This window comes from Linepithema humile, chromosome 5, assembly GCF_040581485.1.
Source record: "Linepithema humile isolate Giens D197 chromosome 5, Lhum_UNIL_v1.0, whole genome shotgun sequence".
Taxonomy (NCBI): Eukaryota; Metazoa; Arthropoda; class Insecta; order Hymenoptera; family Formicidae; genus Linepithema; species Linepithema humile.
The window spans coordinates 3,576,167-3,594,656 of NC_090132.1; the positions used below are offsets into that span (position 1 = coordinate 3,576,167).

The 18,490-nt window shown below is 42.6% G+C and overlaps 1 protein-coding gene across 3 annotated transcripts in view; it reads right to left on the bottom strand.

The window, feature by feature from the left end:
* Window positions 1-8,788: 8,788 nt before the first annotated feature.
* Window positions 8,789-18,490, bottom strand: part of LOC105675481 (zinc finger protein 600) — a 67,295-nt gene continuing 57,593 nt past the window's right edge. For all 3 annotated transcript variants that reach the window (XM_012372675.2, XM_012372674.2, XM_067356084.1), the window contains 3 exons: window positions 15,782-15,973; window positions 12,740-12,911; window positions 8,789-9,215 (listed from right to left, as the gene is read on the bottom strand). In XM_012372675.2, the coding sequence (XP_012228098.2) occupies window positions 8,979-9,215; window positions 12,740-12,911; window positions 15,782-15,973 (601 nt within the window). In that variant the 3' untranslated portion in view covers window positions 8,789-8,978. The remainder of the gene's footprint in view (window positions 9,216-12,739; window positions 12,912-15,781; window positions 15,974-18,490) is intronic.

Genomic DNA, 18,490 nt, shown 5'->3' on the forward strand with positions numbered 1-18,490 from the left:
TTGATGTTACCGGCAGTTCCTTACATCGCGTCCAAATAAAATCTAATAAATATATAATAAAATATGTTAACTAAAAAAATTAATTCTCCACAGAACTTCCGCCGATGTCTCATTTAACAAACAAAAAATGTAAAGACAGAAAACATTTAGCGTTCGTATTGTTATCACATAAACGTTTTATCACAAAAATAGCTTACAAACTATTTACAAATAATACTGTAAAAATAGAGCTATTGTTTCATAGAATTCCTCTAATAATTATTATCTCGCAATAAATTGAAAAATACAAAATATATTATTAAATTTATCCTACAGTAAAATAAAATGATATTCATATATATATATATAAATTCATTCACTGTGTTAAATAATCTTCGAAATTCATATTAAAGTTTATATATAAAATCAAACCAATCAAAAATTTGAGAATTTTTCATCTGCTCATCTCCGTATCTCGCTGATATATTTAATCCAACTTTAATATAATCTCGTATCTCGAGTATACGCCTGTTTCGAGTGGTATCTGACGAAGCACCGATAAGTATAGTCCCGAGAGCGACCTAATCCCGCACGTTACATATAGGCAAGCATCGAAGTTCACGAGGATCGAACGCACCGGGGCCCCACAGATCGTATCTGGCGAGTGAGTTTACGTAGAAATTCGCGTTCTACCGGCGGTGAGCAAGCAGCCGAGCTGCCTGGACCGACCTAACTTCACCGCTCTCCGGGAGTCAGCTTCGTCGGCTGCTAGTATCGCACTACGAATCGTCTTTTCTGGATCCTCACCGCATATATTATCACTTCGACTGCGGCGAAAGTCCACCAGTGAGATCGAAAAACTTTCCTTACACTTCTAGTTTTTTAATAAAAATATACTTCGATACAAAAAAATCAATTTTTTTAAAATTATTTTCTCGGTGTAATATTTGTTAAAAAATCTCAGTTATTATTCGGGGATTAAATATTTCAATAATAAAGAAATAGTATTTAAAAACATTAAGAAAAAAATAGCAAAGCAAAAATATTAATAAAAAATATAGCAAACATTGCGGACCAGGAATATTTGCCAGGAGTAGGTTAAACTTTTTATTGAAATATATTAAGTGTTTTATCACTCACTCCATAATTCCAGACATCTTATTTTTATCCTTAGCTTAGAAAAAAATTTTAGAGAAAGACGTACGCCTACATATATTACGAGAAAAAAAATGAATTCACAGAAAATATGTATTCTACATATGCAAAAATTATCCTAAAGTATGCCAAGTTATTTAAAAAACACAGTTACACTTTTTCTTAAATAATGCGATATTTATTATCCGCACAATGACTTGTATATGCGTTCCATCATATATGCGCAGACCGCACTCGGGCGCGTTTGGCTTGGAGCGCGACGCTTATCCGAAACCCGGTGACGTTTATGGACCCATACGGTGGTTGCGCGCAGCGAGCTGATCGGTTCATAAAGCATCCGAGCCGCGATTCCCTGGTAGTCACAAATCAACTCAACTGGATCGTTCGGGCCCAGTGTTTCAGCGATCTGCGATGCAGCCGCCGGAATGTACCTACGGGCCCGCGCTACCAAGACGGACACAAGGAGGACCCGGGAGGAAGGAGGAAGAGCGGCGGGGAGGGGGAGAAACTCGCACACATTCATGTTGGTTAGAAGCCCCCGTCGTAGAAGCAACAACCGAACCTTCGTCTTCTTCGTGGTCTCTCTCGCAATGGACGCGGTGTGATACACGTAATGCGACGCCCTTAAATCACTGCGGACCCAAACCATCTCTCTGCCCTTTCCCCGTCGCCCCGCCACGCTCCCCAACCTTCGGGGAAGGCAGGCTTCGCAGTAAAAAAAGATGGATTTATAAGGGGCCGCGAGCAGCCTGGCGTTTCGGAGATTCTTCTCGTTTGCGATTCGGGGATGTATCGCCCTCGAACTGCGCCTTATGCCTTTCTCTCTGTCTTTCTCTCTCTCTCTCTCTCTCTCTCTCTCTCTCTCTCTCTCTTTCTCTCTGGAAGTGCCCTATCGATTCGAGGATTATGCGCGATCTTAGGTCCCTAAGAGTCAACTGCCGCAGAACGTCAGACTCTGTCGCTTTTAAGAAGATGCATGGACGCAGATGCAGATCACCCCCTCCCCCCCCCTTCGCTTTTAAATTTATCAACGCGCTCGATCCGAGAGATTCGACAAAGCGATACGAAATTTATTCCTTACACGAAGCTGGGCGTTCGAGATATATGTCTTTCCGCTCCTTATTTTATGATTATATATATTCGCCTTATAATTTAAAGGTATTTAAATATATGTAGAGGAAAGAGAATAAGTATATTCCCCTCCTTGGTCGATCGATCCGGCCGCATTTAATAATCATTCTCGACGCGACGCGTGACGCAATTATTGCAGGCGGCGGGATGCACTCTGCATGTTGCATACATGCCAGCACGTATGTCCTGCAACTCTCCCACGGACTTCCCGCGCGCTACAAGAGAGAGACCATATTGCGCGGTCTTGATATTTACGATTGAAACAAATCAAACGTTATCAAGCATTCCGGACCGACGATAAAGAACACAGAGGGGACGCGTAGGCATCCGAAGCTCCCGGGGGAGACGTCATCGCGAAATCCTCCTCGGTGGCGTCTCTCGTGCGTCGAGTCGCGTCATGCTCGCGTTATGCATCGCGTTATGCATCGCGCTACCGACGATTATTGGGTGATAACAAACGTGTTATTACGCCTCCTGAAAAATTCACGAGAATTATCGCTCGGCCCGCGCGTCGGTGCACGCGAAGGTACACGATATGTTTATTCGAGACAGGGTGTTTTCGTGATGCGAATTATACTGCGATGACTTGTATAGCGATTTATAAAAGAAGTTTGGCGCTTATGTTATAACATAAAATGTAATATAATACATTATTGTAACAGAAAATTTGATGTAATTTTTTTATTTTGAAATAAACGTAAGAAGATATTTTGGAGCACACTTGAGCCTCGCTCTTTGTATCGCTATCAAACCGATGTCTAAGATTTTAAATACAATAAATTAAAGTAAATTTTTCATCAATTAAATTGCTATATATAATTCGATGCATTAATCAAAATATCATCTGAAAAAAGTAAAAAATATCGCAAGCGACACTTTGAGCGATTACCGTCACTGCGGAAGTAATCTTTGCGGAACCGATGACTGAGATTTTCCGCAATCTGCCTAAAGTCGACACGCAACGTTTATCTCGAGGACGTTCACCGACACTCGATAACTCACGATTAGCGTAACACGCTCGGAACAAGATATCGTCGTCGCGGAGCAAAAAGTCCGGCTGTTTCGGCGCGGACGCGCTCTTAAATCCTCGAAGAAACGACGCGGCGAGACGCAAAACGAGCGAGGAAGCTGGGAGAAAAAAGAGCGCGGAAGGGAAGAGAAAGATGGATGTAAACGCCGGATGCACACGCACAGACGCGCGCATCGTGGTTTTTCAATCGGGTTTTGGTGCGTCCTTTAATTCGTCGAGGATAACGCCTCACCCCTCCCGCGGACGCCCGCGCGGCGCGTTTCTACATTTGCATTCTCGGAATAAGAGGTGCACTCGCTCGCTCGCTCGCTCGCTCGCGCCAACAAGTAGACAGCGGGCATCGAATGTTTAATTCAAGATACGCGAGACAGAGCCGGTGCGTGAGAATGAGCGGGAGGAAGGGAGAGGAGTCGTGCGTGCGTGCGCGCGCGGGAGAGAGACGGAGCGAGCGAGAGAGCGTAGGGTAGCAATTGATGGGACAGGGTGGCGCGTTTGTTGAGCTAATTACTGTAAGGCGAGGCGCTTACTCGCGCCGCTACATACAAACGGCATTAAAGGTGGTGGTCATCAATCCCTGGTAAGGTCTCTTCGCCCGCCCGGCGAGTCGGCCCTTCGCTTTGCCACTGAGGACTCTTCCCTTCGCGTCCCTCGCCACCTCGCGCTCTCTCGAGACGCGACATTAAGGATAAGATCGAATCAATGTATTTGTAAAGTTGCTCAGTTCAACGTAATTACCAATTCCAATAAAACACACTACTTGAATTTGCGACTGTAAAATTATTAAAAATTTTTGGTATCATGTTTCACGATAAAAAAAAAAAAATTTACTTTATACAACTGTAAATAACGATGAATAATGATACATTTTTCATTTTGAATTTTATCCGAATCAAATCTGTCGTAATTAATTCGATGCGGTAGAAACGACGCGGACAATAATGATTACATTTGCACAGATTTGAATACTTCGCGTTGTCGGATTCGATAAATGACTTTCGCGAGACGTGAATCGGTGAGCGTTTAATTGACCAGGTTCAGGACGATGCCTGTATAATCTTTTCCCGAGGAAGTAGGCATCAATATTTTTGACGCAGAAGCCATTAATACCGTCGCTTAATTGTATAAACTGCGGTGGGAAAGGATGCGCATTTATTTTGCATTTGTTTAACACCGAGATTGATTATTATTGGCGTTACTACTCGATGGGTACGTGTTGCCGCGGGATACAAATAATGCAATATTAATTGACCGAGATCCGCGTTGGTCGAGTCTATCGATTTCTATCTAGCACTACATGCACTAGATTGAACGAATTAATATCCCTCTACATCTAATTAAATCGGTCTTCTTCCTTTAGCTTACTTTGAACAGCGGTTGCACTTGATTTATGCATCGCATGATGATATATCGCGTCGATATTTAAATGTCCTAAACGTTCCGTTTGTAAAAATATTAAAACTATCTCCGTGTCCGTTTTCCCGACCACAAAAGAAAAATAAAACCAAAACCACTCTACAACTACAATATATTCATTTTTCCAAGTTATTTTCGCTTATTCTATAAATTTACCAAGCTTCGTCGAAATCGGACCAAGACGGTGTGCGAATGCTGCTGCTTCCTGTTTCTGATAAACATGTCACGAGTAATGATTTATTACATCCCCATCCTTCAATTTGCAAGAATGATAATTTCCGAGGTCCGCCGTGGAAAGACTTCATTATCCGTCTAAAATGTCGGCGCTCCCGGGAGAGCTTGAAATCGGTGCGTACATCATCTCGCGCCCGATCGGTGTGCGCGCACGGTCCGGTCGCGCACCGCCCGCGAAGATGTCGCGCGTGTTAAGGCCTCCGCCGAACCGGTGCAGCGGCGCGTCGCGGCATAAATAATAGCGGTTGATAATTAAGACGGCGTTTCGGCGCTAAGCGCGGGACGGCGCACCCGCTGTCTCTCCTCGTGGCGCGACACCGAACTCGCGCGTGTAGACACGCGAGAAGACCGCGTCCACGCCAAGGCGAGGGAAGAGCAAGATATATCGCGTCCCGGACTCGCGGCAACGATGGAATTTCAACGATCTCTCGCAGGGGATGGGAGCTAGTGTATATCGGTAAGGGTCCTTCGCTTTGTGTCCGTTTCTCGGCGTCTCGTAAGGGAGAGAAAGCGACGGGAGAGCGCGAGAGAGGGATCGGAGAGAAAATGAAAAGGGCGCACGGAGGAAGTCGCGCCATGTGCGAGAATTCCGCCGCCGCGGTAAAAAGTATTGCGCGGATTCATCTGGATAAACCGCGGCGCGATCAATCACTCGGTGATTAAATGCGCTACCTACGGAATCGAACTCGTCCATAATTTATGGCGGTTTTTCTAGATAAGATATAAGGGACACGTCGAGGCATGTGACACAGGTGTTCATGTAGGAAGTACCCTCGTTATTGAAATAACGCGCTCGCTGTGTCCAAGATAAAAGCGACTTTTACGCGCGTGTATCTCAAACAAATGTTTGACTGCGACAAGACGATAGAAACGGATTATTTAACTTGCTCATGTAGATTAAATTAGATAATTTTTCTACTTTTTGCATCAAGCTTTTGTCTACGGTGTAAGTAAAAATATATATTTTATTATCTCTCAATTTGTCAATGTTTTTGCTGTTTATTATTATTTTCTCGTCTCGTCGCCATTATTATCAAACATCTTCAGAAAAAGTCCACAGTATACAAGATTCCTTATAGCGGCAAGTAATTATGACAAAGTACCTCAATTATCGTACAAGTGACAACGTTAATTATGAATAACGCCTGAGCTTTAACATAAATCGTTGAATTCAACTATCAGAATTTGGAGCAAAGTTTGGACACTAATGTAGTTAAATAAAGAGAATTACTCATGTGAATAAATGTTATCTTGCATGAGTTGTAGATATTATTAACATAATTTTCAAATTGAAACTAATATGATCTAAGTAGAATTTGGATCTAATTTTATGTCGCGTATATCGTGACACACATATATATATATATATATAAACATTCAACATTTTGAGCAAATTGTTATTGTACTCCATTTCTGTACAATTTAATTTACTTTTATAATTATTTTTAATTATTTTCTAGACACAATTTTCTAAAAAAAATAAATGGCGTATATAATTATGATTTAAATAAAATGTAACGCGGACTGAAATTTTATCCTCTCGGAAAATTCAACGACAAAAAAGAAAAAGGCTTTATTTTTGCGATCAAAAGAGACAAGGATGGAGTTAACTATCGCACGAGTGCTCGGATGAGCACTATTGTGAATGCGCGGCTCCTGCGCCATCGATATAACTTTCCAAGTGTAATTGAGGGAATAAAGTCCGCAAAATTTCGCGAGTCACGACGTTGGCGAGGATCGTAAAGAGGATGAGCGTGTCCTGGCGTAACCTGAAGCTGCGAAGGGGCTGCAGAAACGCGACGAGGACACGTCGGGAAATGAAAACGAGGGGCGTCCCGGTGCCGGCGACGTCCTACCAACCCCACGGGGAGCCGGCACGTTATATCTTCATTAAGCAGTATACCTAACCGTCCTGTCGCGACTTCTTAGCGCTTCGCAGCTCGCGCTAATTCCGCGTTACTTCTTCTGTCTACATATCGGTTTCTCTGATCCCCACGTAGTCGCGTAAAGACGTTCAAAAAAAGAGCGAATCTTTTTGCACGTTAGCTGCGATGATGATACTCTTTGGGTACTTTTTCTGGAATTCTTTAATATTTTTGCGAAATTCTGAAAATATCAGAAAGTCTGCCGAAATTTTTTTGCAAAATTAAAGAGATTTAAATATATTGTATTTCTCTTTTTTAATTAATAAATATATTTTATAGTATATTAACGGTTCTTAATAATTTATACAAAAACTTGCGTATTCTCACTTAAAAAAATATATCACTATTATGACTAAAATCATCATTTTTGTTTGAAAAATTAAATTTTGACAAACTGTACGACTAATGAATATTTTATTATTTACTCGATTATTCATCTTTATATTTTTATATTGATAGCGGATGTATCAGAAAATTTCTCACATATAAAGGGCAAAGCCTTTGGTCGGTAAGGACATGGTCGAGTGTCACTTCGTTTCCAGCTTTTATTAAACCGGACAACCTTAACAGCCTCCTTTCGGTATCTTTCGGCAGAGAAGGAACCAGCGCGAGCGGAGCCTCCTTAGGATTTAATCGCGACCCTTTGTCCAACGAGTAACGCCCGCGAGTCCCATGGTCGTGTCGGCACCGAGGGGTAAGGTCCTTCCCCCCCTGTCCCCGACGGGTCTCCCTGGTTGCGGAGGAAATTCCAGGTCCCCGAATCACCGTAAGATCGGGACACATCGTTATGGGTATCCGCGCGGCTTCTTCGTGCCTCTCGCTCGCTCCCGGACGGTATCGGGGCGGAGGAGCCTCGGTCCAGAAGGAGGACGCGGTCGTAAATATTCGGGCGCCAAATAATGCCGGTTCCGAGCGAGAGCAAACGACCACGGCTGCCGGCCGACCCGTAATGAAGGACATCCTCATTAATTAGTCAATAAATTATCCTTCACGCTCACGACGCCCGTGGTCGGCCTCCTCGCCCGCTCGCCCGTCCGGGAGCGTTCGAGAGGGACGCGTACTTTACGACACCTATCTCGCGCGACAGCACGATGCATTTCTCACAATCAGCAGCCCCGAAGACGGAAAACGCGTCTCGCGGGACGATCTACGAGGTGGTCCCGTCGCGTCGCTCGAATCTCCGCCCGGGTTCGCGGTCACGCTCGAATCTCCCGAGAAGCTGTCGCACACGAAGAACGAAGAGTCGCCGATAGCGCGAGGTGACGGCCAATCACGACGAAAATAGAATCCCGGGACGAGCTCGCGCAAACCTGTTTCGACAAAAGCGCGTCAAGGTGGCCGGATGGCAATGGTGTCATAAGGCGCAGGATGAAGATTGTATATAGAGTATGAAGAGCTTGGTCCTTGCACATATATGGGCCAATTTTGTATCTTCATAATACTGATAATCGAGCCGACCACTCGTTTCTACGCTCGTCCAGATCCACGCGGTGCGCAGGATCAGAATCGGTAAGACGCGTTCGTAGATGGTGCGATTCTTACGCTAATCATTATAAGCGCGTTCCATATGAAAGCAGCGCGTGCTGCTTCTACCAGGTGGACAGTGTAATGTCTCGTAATGTCTCATGTCGTACGGTGCACTGAGCATAAAGATTGGATCCTATACGTGTCCAAGTTACATACCGTGCCACGTGACCGTATATCACTCTAACTACTTCCTAGCTCGGTACAATCCCACCGACTCACGCGGTCGCGAAGGACGGTGCTCATCTTCCGAGAAATCGCGAACATACACGATGTCGCAATGTATCAATCGTTATTTAAAAAGGAGCATATTTACTCATCCGAAAATATCTCGAAAGAGTTGTTAATAGCAAAATCTTAAATATTATGTTAGCTCCTAGCAATAATCAAACTTGAAGAATTTTCACATGAAAGTATATTAGAATGTTCTTCTTTGTGTATAATAATCATTTTTAAATAAAAAAAACCTTTACATATACGTAATATTCTCGCTTATTCAATTAGCAATTATAAATAGGGGAGCCTTAATTAAATAACTTAAATAAATACTTAATAAATACTAATTTCTTTTTTGGCACTGTTTTTGGTTAGTTGAGTGTAGAATCGTTAGCATTAAAATTACCGGAAAAAATTTTGAGGACGTAATCATTCGCCTCGTTTGGTGTTGGAAAGTCCTTGGTGTGAGCTTCCACCAGATGAGCACGAAGTTCTTTGGAGAAGTTCGTGCAGAATACGTTTCCCATTTCCTCCGTGCAAAAATCACATTCATAAATTGTCTTACCTGGATGTAAACTCGTGGATACTACGTGTTTCCGAAGATTTTCCTGCAAACAAAAATTATATCAAGTTAAATTGAAATAGAAACAACTCAAATAAACGCTGAAGCAGATAATTAATGATTAAGTAGAAACAATTATTAAAATTGCGTGATGTAGCGGTCGCTGACGATTGCCAAATATCCTAATGTTTTTAACGGCAGCGCAATTAACCAATCAACAACCGATATTCTTATAATCTAACGACTGTTATTAGTCGAATCAGGCACATTTTACGAGCGTGTACTCGATCGTTTTACGCAATTCTCCAATTCTCATCGAGTTCTTCAAATGAGCCTGCTGTTCGGATGTCGTTATTAAAATCTCATTCGAGTTAAACGCTTATACAAAGGAATCTTTCACCGCACTCGGACGCCTCGAATCAGATCGGCCTTTCGTTTGCGCTTGTACGACAGCGGATACTCGGTGGTGGAATCGGTTCGCCGCAGAACCGGACGTTCGCGTTCATTGGCTACGCCGTTGGCGCATTTAAAGACGCTTCACCCTCTCAGGCCCTAAGTAGCCGGTCATGGTCGTAAACATCTTCTTACCAGGCGGGCTTATACGAGCCGTTGATGGCAACAGCAACATCAAATTTAATTTCCTACAAGTAAATCTTCCCGCGGGGCAGCGCAGATTAAGTCTCGTTCACACCGCCATGGGCGGTCGCGCGCTTTGACGATTGTCACGGAGATCGGATCGCTATCATGCGAATCTAGCATGGACGTTTCATTAGACCAATTGAGTTTCCACGAGTATAACTTCTCCTGTACTGATGAACTACACGCTGCTATAAGTTATCCGAGGTGTAAAGCTGTGCGGTTCGCTTTTACGACCGAAATGATGACTTGATGAATCTAATTATTTTTGAAAGTTAGCAGCTGCAGCACAACGCAACAAAAACTGTTGGAAAATGTATCTCCTATTTTGATATATCTATTATATCTGTTTGACAAATTAATATTTTGAGTTACGCATCTGAACAAAATCAGTATATATATATATATAAATTAAATATATATATAAATACGTAAAGCTAATATTCCTGCTATTATTTAATGCACATAATTTTCCATGCAAAAAATAATTGATATAAATAACGAATAATTTTCTATGTTTATTAAAAAATATATAAATCGCATAACAACAATTTTATATGTATGTAAAGAAATCGTTTTACGATGTTTTTGATAAACCCATTCCAGACTATTGCCCCTAGGAAGCCGCAACGGATATTTTATCTCTTTAGCGTCTCTCTTAAGAAACCGCCGATATTAATTTTCTTTCGCGGCAGAAGGAGAGGTAGAAACGCGGCCGACTGCAATTACAATATAAACGTCCCGCTGGATGCGCAAAAATCGCCGAGAGCGGCGGACAAGTCAGCTGCACCCTCGACCGCGCGAATGGGTCGTAAAATTATGGAGAGAGACGGGGAGGAGACCTTAACCCAGATCAACGTTTTATCAAAGATCCGCTTTTGTGAGGTTCGATTCGTCCGCCTGTTTTTCTCTTCTCCCGCCGAATGTCTTATAATAAGTAAAATTTAATTGACCGTCTCGCGTAATGTTATATGGACCAATAAAATCGTGGATAATGTCGGCCTGTAATTCCTATTAAACCGATCCGCGAAATTTGTCGATCGCGGAATGTAGCATGTTGCAAAAAGTAAACTTTGTACAGATAAGCGGGGAATGCGTGACTGATGCAGGCAATAAAAGCTTTAATCGTTTTATGTTGTAAATAATTAAACGAGTTTGAAGGAAAGAGATTGAGAAAGTGTTGCGAGCAATTAGAACATGCCTGACGCATGAGTCGGCAAAACAAAAATTAAAGATAATACGACACGAAACGGAAATCATATATTTGTAACATTGTAACAAATTATTTAAACCTCTGGCTATCGCTATTAATTAAAAAATAACCAATGTATGATTTTGTAACTCTTATTGTTGAAGATAAGACAAATTATTCATCGAGCATTGCTTCAATTTCTACAATATTTACCGCGATTCAAAGTCCATCGGAACGAAATAAGAAGCGACTTTTCGCTGACTTTTCGACGATTGATGCAGGAAACAGGACACAAGTTCCGGATTCAGCGTTAACCGCTGTCAGCTTGAGGAGTTACCACCCTCGACGAAAGTTTCCCAAGTGCCGGTGGTAGCGAGCCCAAGCTGAAGGGAAGCAGGAGGGAAGACGGTTTCGAAGCAAGGACGGAAGTGCCGGTCGGCAAAAAGAGGCGTGTAACCATCCGAGATAAATCATAACGCGGAGGGAAGAAGGAAGGAAGGAAAGTGGCGCGCGTAATCTCGTCGACGCAAGGCGAGCCGTCTGCTCTACGTGGAAGAGAATCCCCCCCTCGTTAAATCGTCCCGCGCGTTGCTCGCACGTTCCTTCCCTTATTAAAGTACCGTGCAAACAGCTATCGTCGGGATCCGATACTTTTTCGTAGTCACGATGCATCCCTCCTCCAACACATTATTTTTTTCCCATCTTCGGTCGCGCGAACATCACCGATTTATCGGCGCTTTGAGATTGTACAGCGCTGATCCTGCAGATCCGAGAACAAAGATCAATCGGATATACATGCCATTACACGATGATTCCAAAATATTTAGTTTGCGCTTTACACGCAATATTTTGCATTTTAAATATATAATTGGCTGTCTTTTTTAAAGACTAAATTAATTTTCTTTACATAAAAACGAAGCTTTTTTTGTATTTTTTTAATTTTTGTATTTTTATTTTGCAGCACTTTTGCCGCATCGATAATTGATTACTTCTTCTTGATCCGACTTCGTCAACAGCAACAAACACTTGATCGAAGTATCCGCGAACACGATTGAGAATCACTGGAATGAGTTTATGTCGCTATCAAAGAGACAGGGAGAACCTCGTATGCGAGTCGCATCCCAAGTCAAGCTTCAAAGGACATTAGCATACCGGCCGCACGGTATGACTGGGCTGTGCGTGTGTGGGCATCCAGTGAGCACAATTAACTCGTTATCTTATCGCGCCTCGGCAGCGGCAGAGACGGCGGCGCGGTCCAAACGTTAAGGTGTACTTTGCTTAATTTACGCCACGGAGTCACCGGCAGGACAAAAATTGGACTATGTCGGGATTACAGGCGCGAGTAAACCTCCGAGAGCGCTACCACCGCGATGTTAAGAAAGAACGAGCTTTGAGTCATGACGACGCCCGCGAGCGTCGCGGTGGATGTGTGCACGCGATAGACCCTTCGAACACACATGCATACCGGAAAGCGTGCATGATGCTACTGGTTTTAATCGCGGAGAATGATACGAAGTTCTCGCGACCTTTGCCATCGCTAAGCATCGTTAGAAAGTCTGATCTCGAATTACGAAATAAAATCTAAGATAGGTTTCTAGATTTCTCATTTTTTCAATATAAAACCGGCCAAAGTTGATTATAATACATATAAAAAGGGAATTATATGGCATACGTGTAATAGAATTTAAAAAATTCTTTACCTCATGCTTTTCGTAAATTATATATTTGACATAGTAACTTACCAAAGCGTTGCACGCATAGGAACAATGTCGACACTTATACGGTTTAGAGCCTGTATGCAGCCGTAAGTGCCTTTGCAGATGATAACTAATTTTCGTTTTAAAATTGCAACCCTTATAATTGCAGCAGTGGACTTTCTCCTCGTTTGTGGTACCCTCGTGCTTCTTCCTATGCCTGGAACAAATGCAATCACGTTAAATTAGAACGATACCAATGATAATCAGCAGCCGTAAAAGATTCTTGCAAATTTACGCAATTTTATGAAAGCGATCGTTATGGAAGCGTTCTTTCCGTTAATTAGACTCTTTCGGTGTTGAACCACTGACGCAGGCAATTAAAGCATAATGATAAGGATTTACGTATCCAATATATATGCACGATTATTACCATTAAATGAAAATTCCCATTGGAATTGAGCGGACGCGAAATTTATTGGAGCCAATCGAAGCATTTTATGAAAGTCTGATTAACGCCCAAGCGCTAATACCGGTCAACGCAGCTATTAACGCCAGATAAACTTTCCGTGCCGAGGTGAAGTCGATACCAAGTATCTAATCTCGAAAATATATCTGTTGGGGCATCATACCGGTCTAAGTTGTTGCCGCGATACTCGCCGAAAAAGATAGATACGAGTTTGTCATCAAAAGGCAGTTAGACGAGGTAGAACACGAAGGTAAAAGCAATATCTTCTAAAACATATCCAGTAGTGAGATTGTTATCAACATTGCAGCGTTAAACGATTTATATTACAAGTCAGCTTTAAAATCAACTCATGGCTAATTAAGTGGTAATCACATCCAGCGATTTCAACTTTGAAAAGTATTATTTAAGATCCCTATTCGACAAAAATTATTCCAATTTAGTTCTGGTATAAATGAAATCGAGATCCAACAATTTACTGAATTTATTAAAAATGAACAATTTATAATAATTAATTAATTAATGCATGTACGATGTGTCTGGAGAAAAATATTTTTATACAATCAGGACGCAACATCAATGTAGAAGTATATACTTTTTCAACATGGAAGACGCGAGATTATATCAGAGATGTGTCCTCCTCATCGGCGTTTCCTCCTCCTCCTCTGTACGAAGTTCATCGTCGCAGTCGCGGCCCGGTGATTATGAACGATGCGATATGCGTGCGCGATATTACGAGGGGGGAAGGGCGCCGTTGGCCGCGGCTACGTGTATATCAGGTTCGAGATGCGTGACACGTTTAATTAAAATCCCGCGTGATTTACTCTCCACTGGGGCTCTCGCAACGAGATCGTGGCGCGGGAGGACGGGCGAGAAAGAGAGGAAGAGAGAAGGAGGCGGGAGGGGAGCGACGAGTGGACACACGCGAAAGAGAGGCGTCGGTGGAAGAGAGTCCGCGACACACTCTGCGGCTGCGTTGAGTTCGACTCACGTAGTAAGTACTCAATTCACGATGAAATATCGCGGCGACCATCGGCCATGCGCGGACGATCATAACGGGTTGCCCGCACTTAGCCGGTTGCAACACGCAACTTCCGCTTTCGCGGTCCTCGATCTTTCTCCCGCGCCATTCCTCTCTCGTTCGCGCCCGCCTCTCTCTCCCTCATCCGCGACATTCGTATTTCTTCTCCACTTCTCTCGAGAGCTGTCGCGGGAGCGGGAAAAAAAGTGCGGCGTCAAACGAGGCGAAATTTATTAGAGGCGCTTCCCGCGCCACAATGGCCTTAATAAGGCTTAATTTAAATCGAATATCTCGCTTTCGCGCAAATTCATGAAAGGAGGTTTAATGCGTCACGCGATTTTTGCAAGCTCGAATATCGATCAGGAAAAAAATTTAAAAATTGATCAAAGTGGAACTTTTATAAACATGTTGCTAAATAATATTATGAATTTGCTGCACTGTGTTTAATTCTTAATCGGCAAATTAAGTTAAGCTATAGGAATTTTTTCTTGTATAAAATAGTCATTAATATTTTATATTTTAAATAGAAAGATAAGATAGAGAAGTGTAAATCCCCATATTTTGTTCACGAATTGTCAAAGCACTGTCGTTTGTATAAAATTAATTTAGCAAGTTTAAATAAAAGTGAAAAAGTCAAAAAATATTTATACGTTTTTCAGTTTTTCTCTGCATTTTGCTTCTTCAAAGATTATTATCAATATTGGATATAGCCTAGTGAGTTGAATAGAATATCTCATGTCTGAATGAGTCGCGAATTAATTCAGATACAGATGATCCCGTCTGTGTCTTAAAATAACTAGAGAATAAATCCAGAAGAGATAAAAAGCGATACGAAAATTGCCGAGTATCGAGGCCATGCGCCGCGCGCACGGAGATGCAATCGGATTTTCGATAAATTACTCTTCAAATTATATCCTCCCCATTGTCTCTATCAATAATCCGTGAAGATTGATTCTTTCGCTGTCCGCATCCTCGCAATTACGTATGCGTAGCGGCGCGCGACGCGAGTACTTGCGTCCTCGCAATTAATTCTCCGCTTCCTCGAAGCCATCGATCATACATACGCGAGCCGTGAGCCGCGCGATTAATGGCGCAGGAATGCGTTGTTCCCGCCGGGGACCTCGATTAAAATTAATGTCAATAATATCGGCAGTCCGAGAAGTCGTGCCGCAGCCCTCTGCGAGATGGAGCAGTGGATCGCACGCGAACTGAATTGTTAAAAAGATCCTCGTATTGAAGCGCTTCGCCTTACCCCATTTCGATAATCGCTAACGAGCTCGAAATATCGAGCACCGGTGTGTGATACTCAAATATTATAATCGTTGTACGATTCTGACATTATATTTGACTCACCGCCTTCTGCCGACACGTAACGATGAAATTGTTACGTGCGTTGAAAATTTTTATCATAAAATTATTAGCTTTCGATTTAAAATTTATACACTTTGCAGTTTCTCTGCTTTGCATTGCAAAACAAATTTTTTGTCTCTTTCTTTGTACACGCTTAAAGAAATATATACTTTGAAAAATTTCTAAAAATAATCTGTCTAGATTAATTCATTAAATTACAGCGAATAATAAATTTTGATCTGATTTTATTTACCTTCTCAGCTGCGGCTGCGTTTTAGTGGCGTACGAGCAATTAGGACATTGATATTGTTTACCAACGCTATCGTGGACCAACTTTCGGTGCCTCTGGAGCTCGGATGGAGTGCGAAGGACTGTGGGGCATCCCGGAAGCCCACACCTGTACTTCTTGCCAATGTGTCGCAGCATGTGCTGTTGAAGAGAATATCTAAAATATTAAAAAACATAACGCATACATTAGTATAAAATATTTTTCACATTACACAGCTTCAACCTACATATTTCCTAATATACTTCTTATTATAATATTCATTAGATATTTTTACATCTTATATCACAAGCAAACATATGTAAATGAGAAGCGAAAAATATGGAATATAACACCATTACATTTGCTATTCTAAAGAGCTATCAAATGGAGAACTCGTAAAAATTAAATGCCTTTAGCTGTGAAATTAAAAAAAAAATTTGCTTGATTATCATCTTGGTATTTCGTATAAGTATATTTCTGCCTCATTCTTACTTAATCTTCTTTCACAATATAACTGCGCTTTAAAATGTAGCGATAATTTTGCTGGAAATGCGTATGGCGCGTTACAAGGATGTTGCGCGATTTTTGGAATGCCGCTATTGGCCGGCGCGACGTGTCGCAAATAATGATTTTGTGGTGGCGAGAGAACGCGGCGCTTTCGTTAAATCCAACTTGTAATAAGACAGCACAATGGTCCTCGCGTATGCCTGGTACGCGTGTGACTATCGGCCCGTTCGCACGCCGTACGATCCGATCGCAGCTGTTGCATCTTATATCAATGTGCACGTCGGCGGAGCGCAACGCAGGCACGGCGCACTTTAAATAGTTCCCGTCACGAGGTGACGATCTATACGGTTAGTGAACTTGCCGTGTTGCGCTAAGTGAGTCAACAAGACGTATTGAGGCCCGGATCTAGTTCTGTGCGTTTGCCCGCGCGCTTCGCTCGCCGTGCGGAATTCCCCATCCTTTAAGCGCAAGTGAAATACGAGTGCAATACGGTTGCTTTATAATTAGATGGAAACGAACATTCCGCTCTCCGCATCAGTTCGAAAGCAACTTGAATTAGCAGAAGCCGAGCCGGGAAACTCGTAAACGCGATAAACACGTGGCGGCACTTTTAATTAACGGCCGGCTCGCAATCGCGGCGATAAATGCGCATCAATCTGCTTGACCATTTGACGCGTTTAAAATCTAATACAGATCCTAATGTAAATTGTCGTATGTGTAAACGTATATCCTATTATCTATGTAATAGCTACTACATAGATAAATTAAAAAGATAGACTTACTTTGTATTAAAAAAATTTTATGTTACAATAGAATCAACAGAAGAATTTTTCGCTTCAATAAACAAAAATGTTTCGAATTCGCGATTAAAGTGGCGATTAATTTACTGCAATTTAGAGGCACATCTTAGCAAACTGTTCCGCGACATTATGCAAGGCGCACGAAGAATCGTGCAAGGAAAGACACGAAGCAATCGGCGCGCGCTTGTCGTAGAAACCCAAGCGCGTTCGTCGATGTTATCGAAATCGGCAGCAAATTTCCGAACGTAGTGTAGCCACGATCTTCCCGTACGTATCTCTGGTAATCCTGTCCGGTGCTCCTGTCGGCAGATCTCGAGAGCCTCGGACGAGGCCGGAAGAAAGTGCTCGCGGTAGCAGAACGAGGATTTTTCGAGATGGCAGTTCGACGATATCGAATTCAGAGTTCCGCGGAAGCGAGACAGAGAGAAAGAGGACGACGAGGACGCGGCGACTGGAAAAAGAGAGAAGAGGACAAAACCCAAGAGGTCTGGGCCGTCCTAGAAGGAGTCGGCCTATCCAATTGGCTACGCAAGTGTAACGCTGAGCTTTACAATGTCAGAATATACACGCCCTCGCACGAGCCCGCGGACGACGCGGCCTACCTGGCTCGCCAGGTGCGAGCCAGGTAGTCGTGCGAGCTGCGTATCTGGACCTGCGGATACCTGCGGTGCCCCTGCGTGTGGAAACAGGTACCCCGCTAGATACCCTCGCGTGCTCACGCATTTCGCTTGCGTGCGAAGCGGCGGACCAGAGGCGACAGAATAAAGATAAGGGTCAGAGACGTGTGATCTTACTTCGTCATATCAGATTTCGGGCTTTCCGAGATATCGCGATTGGTTAATCCGAGAATGTATCGCGGCTTCTGTTCGCCATGCTCGCCCGTCGTATTTCTCTTTTTACAAAAATCGCGATGGCAGAGAATAACCGATTCGGACAATTTCAAATCGTCTCACGATATACTTTTATGGCAGGATTTTAATCCAAAAGTGATATAAAATGCAGAGCGTAATTAACACATTTAACAAATTAAGTGGCACTTTTCAGTTCTAAAGATAAAAAAAAGAAAAAGATGCTTGAAAAATATGAAAAGGATTAGAATGCTCTTTTCCGCGTCATATTTTTCAGTAATTAGTAAACTCAATGGCAATGCAACAGCGAGAATCTGATAATAGACGGGTTAATGAATGACCATGCATATATACATGCAGAATACAAATAAAATTTGCAACACAAAGATATGTGGGTGGATAACATCTCACATTTCGTTGCCAGTGAAGATTCCTTAAAATATGCTCTACGGAGATGTTAAACCCTTCTCAAGGCCAAGTTGTTTGGTACCGTAACATTTAAGAGTTTATGTCCGATGAATTAAGCGTTTTGGGATTCT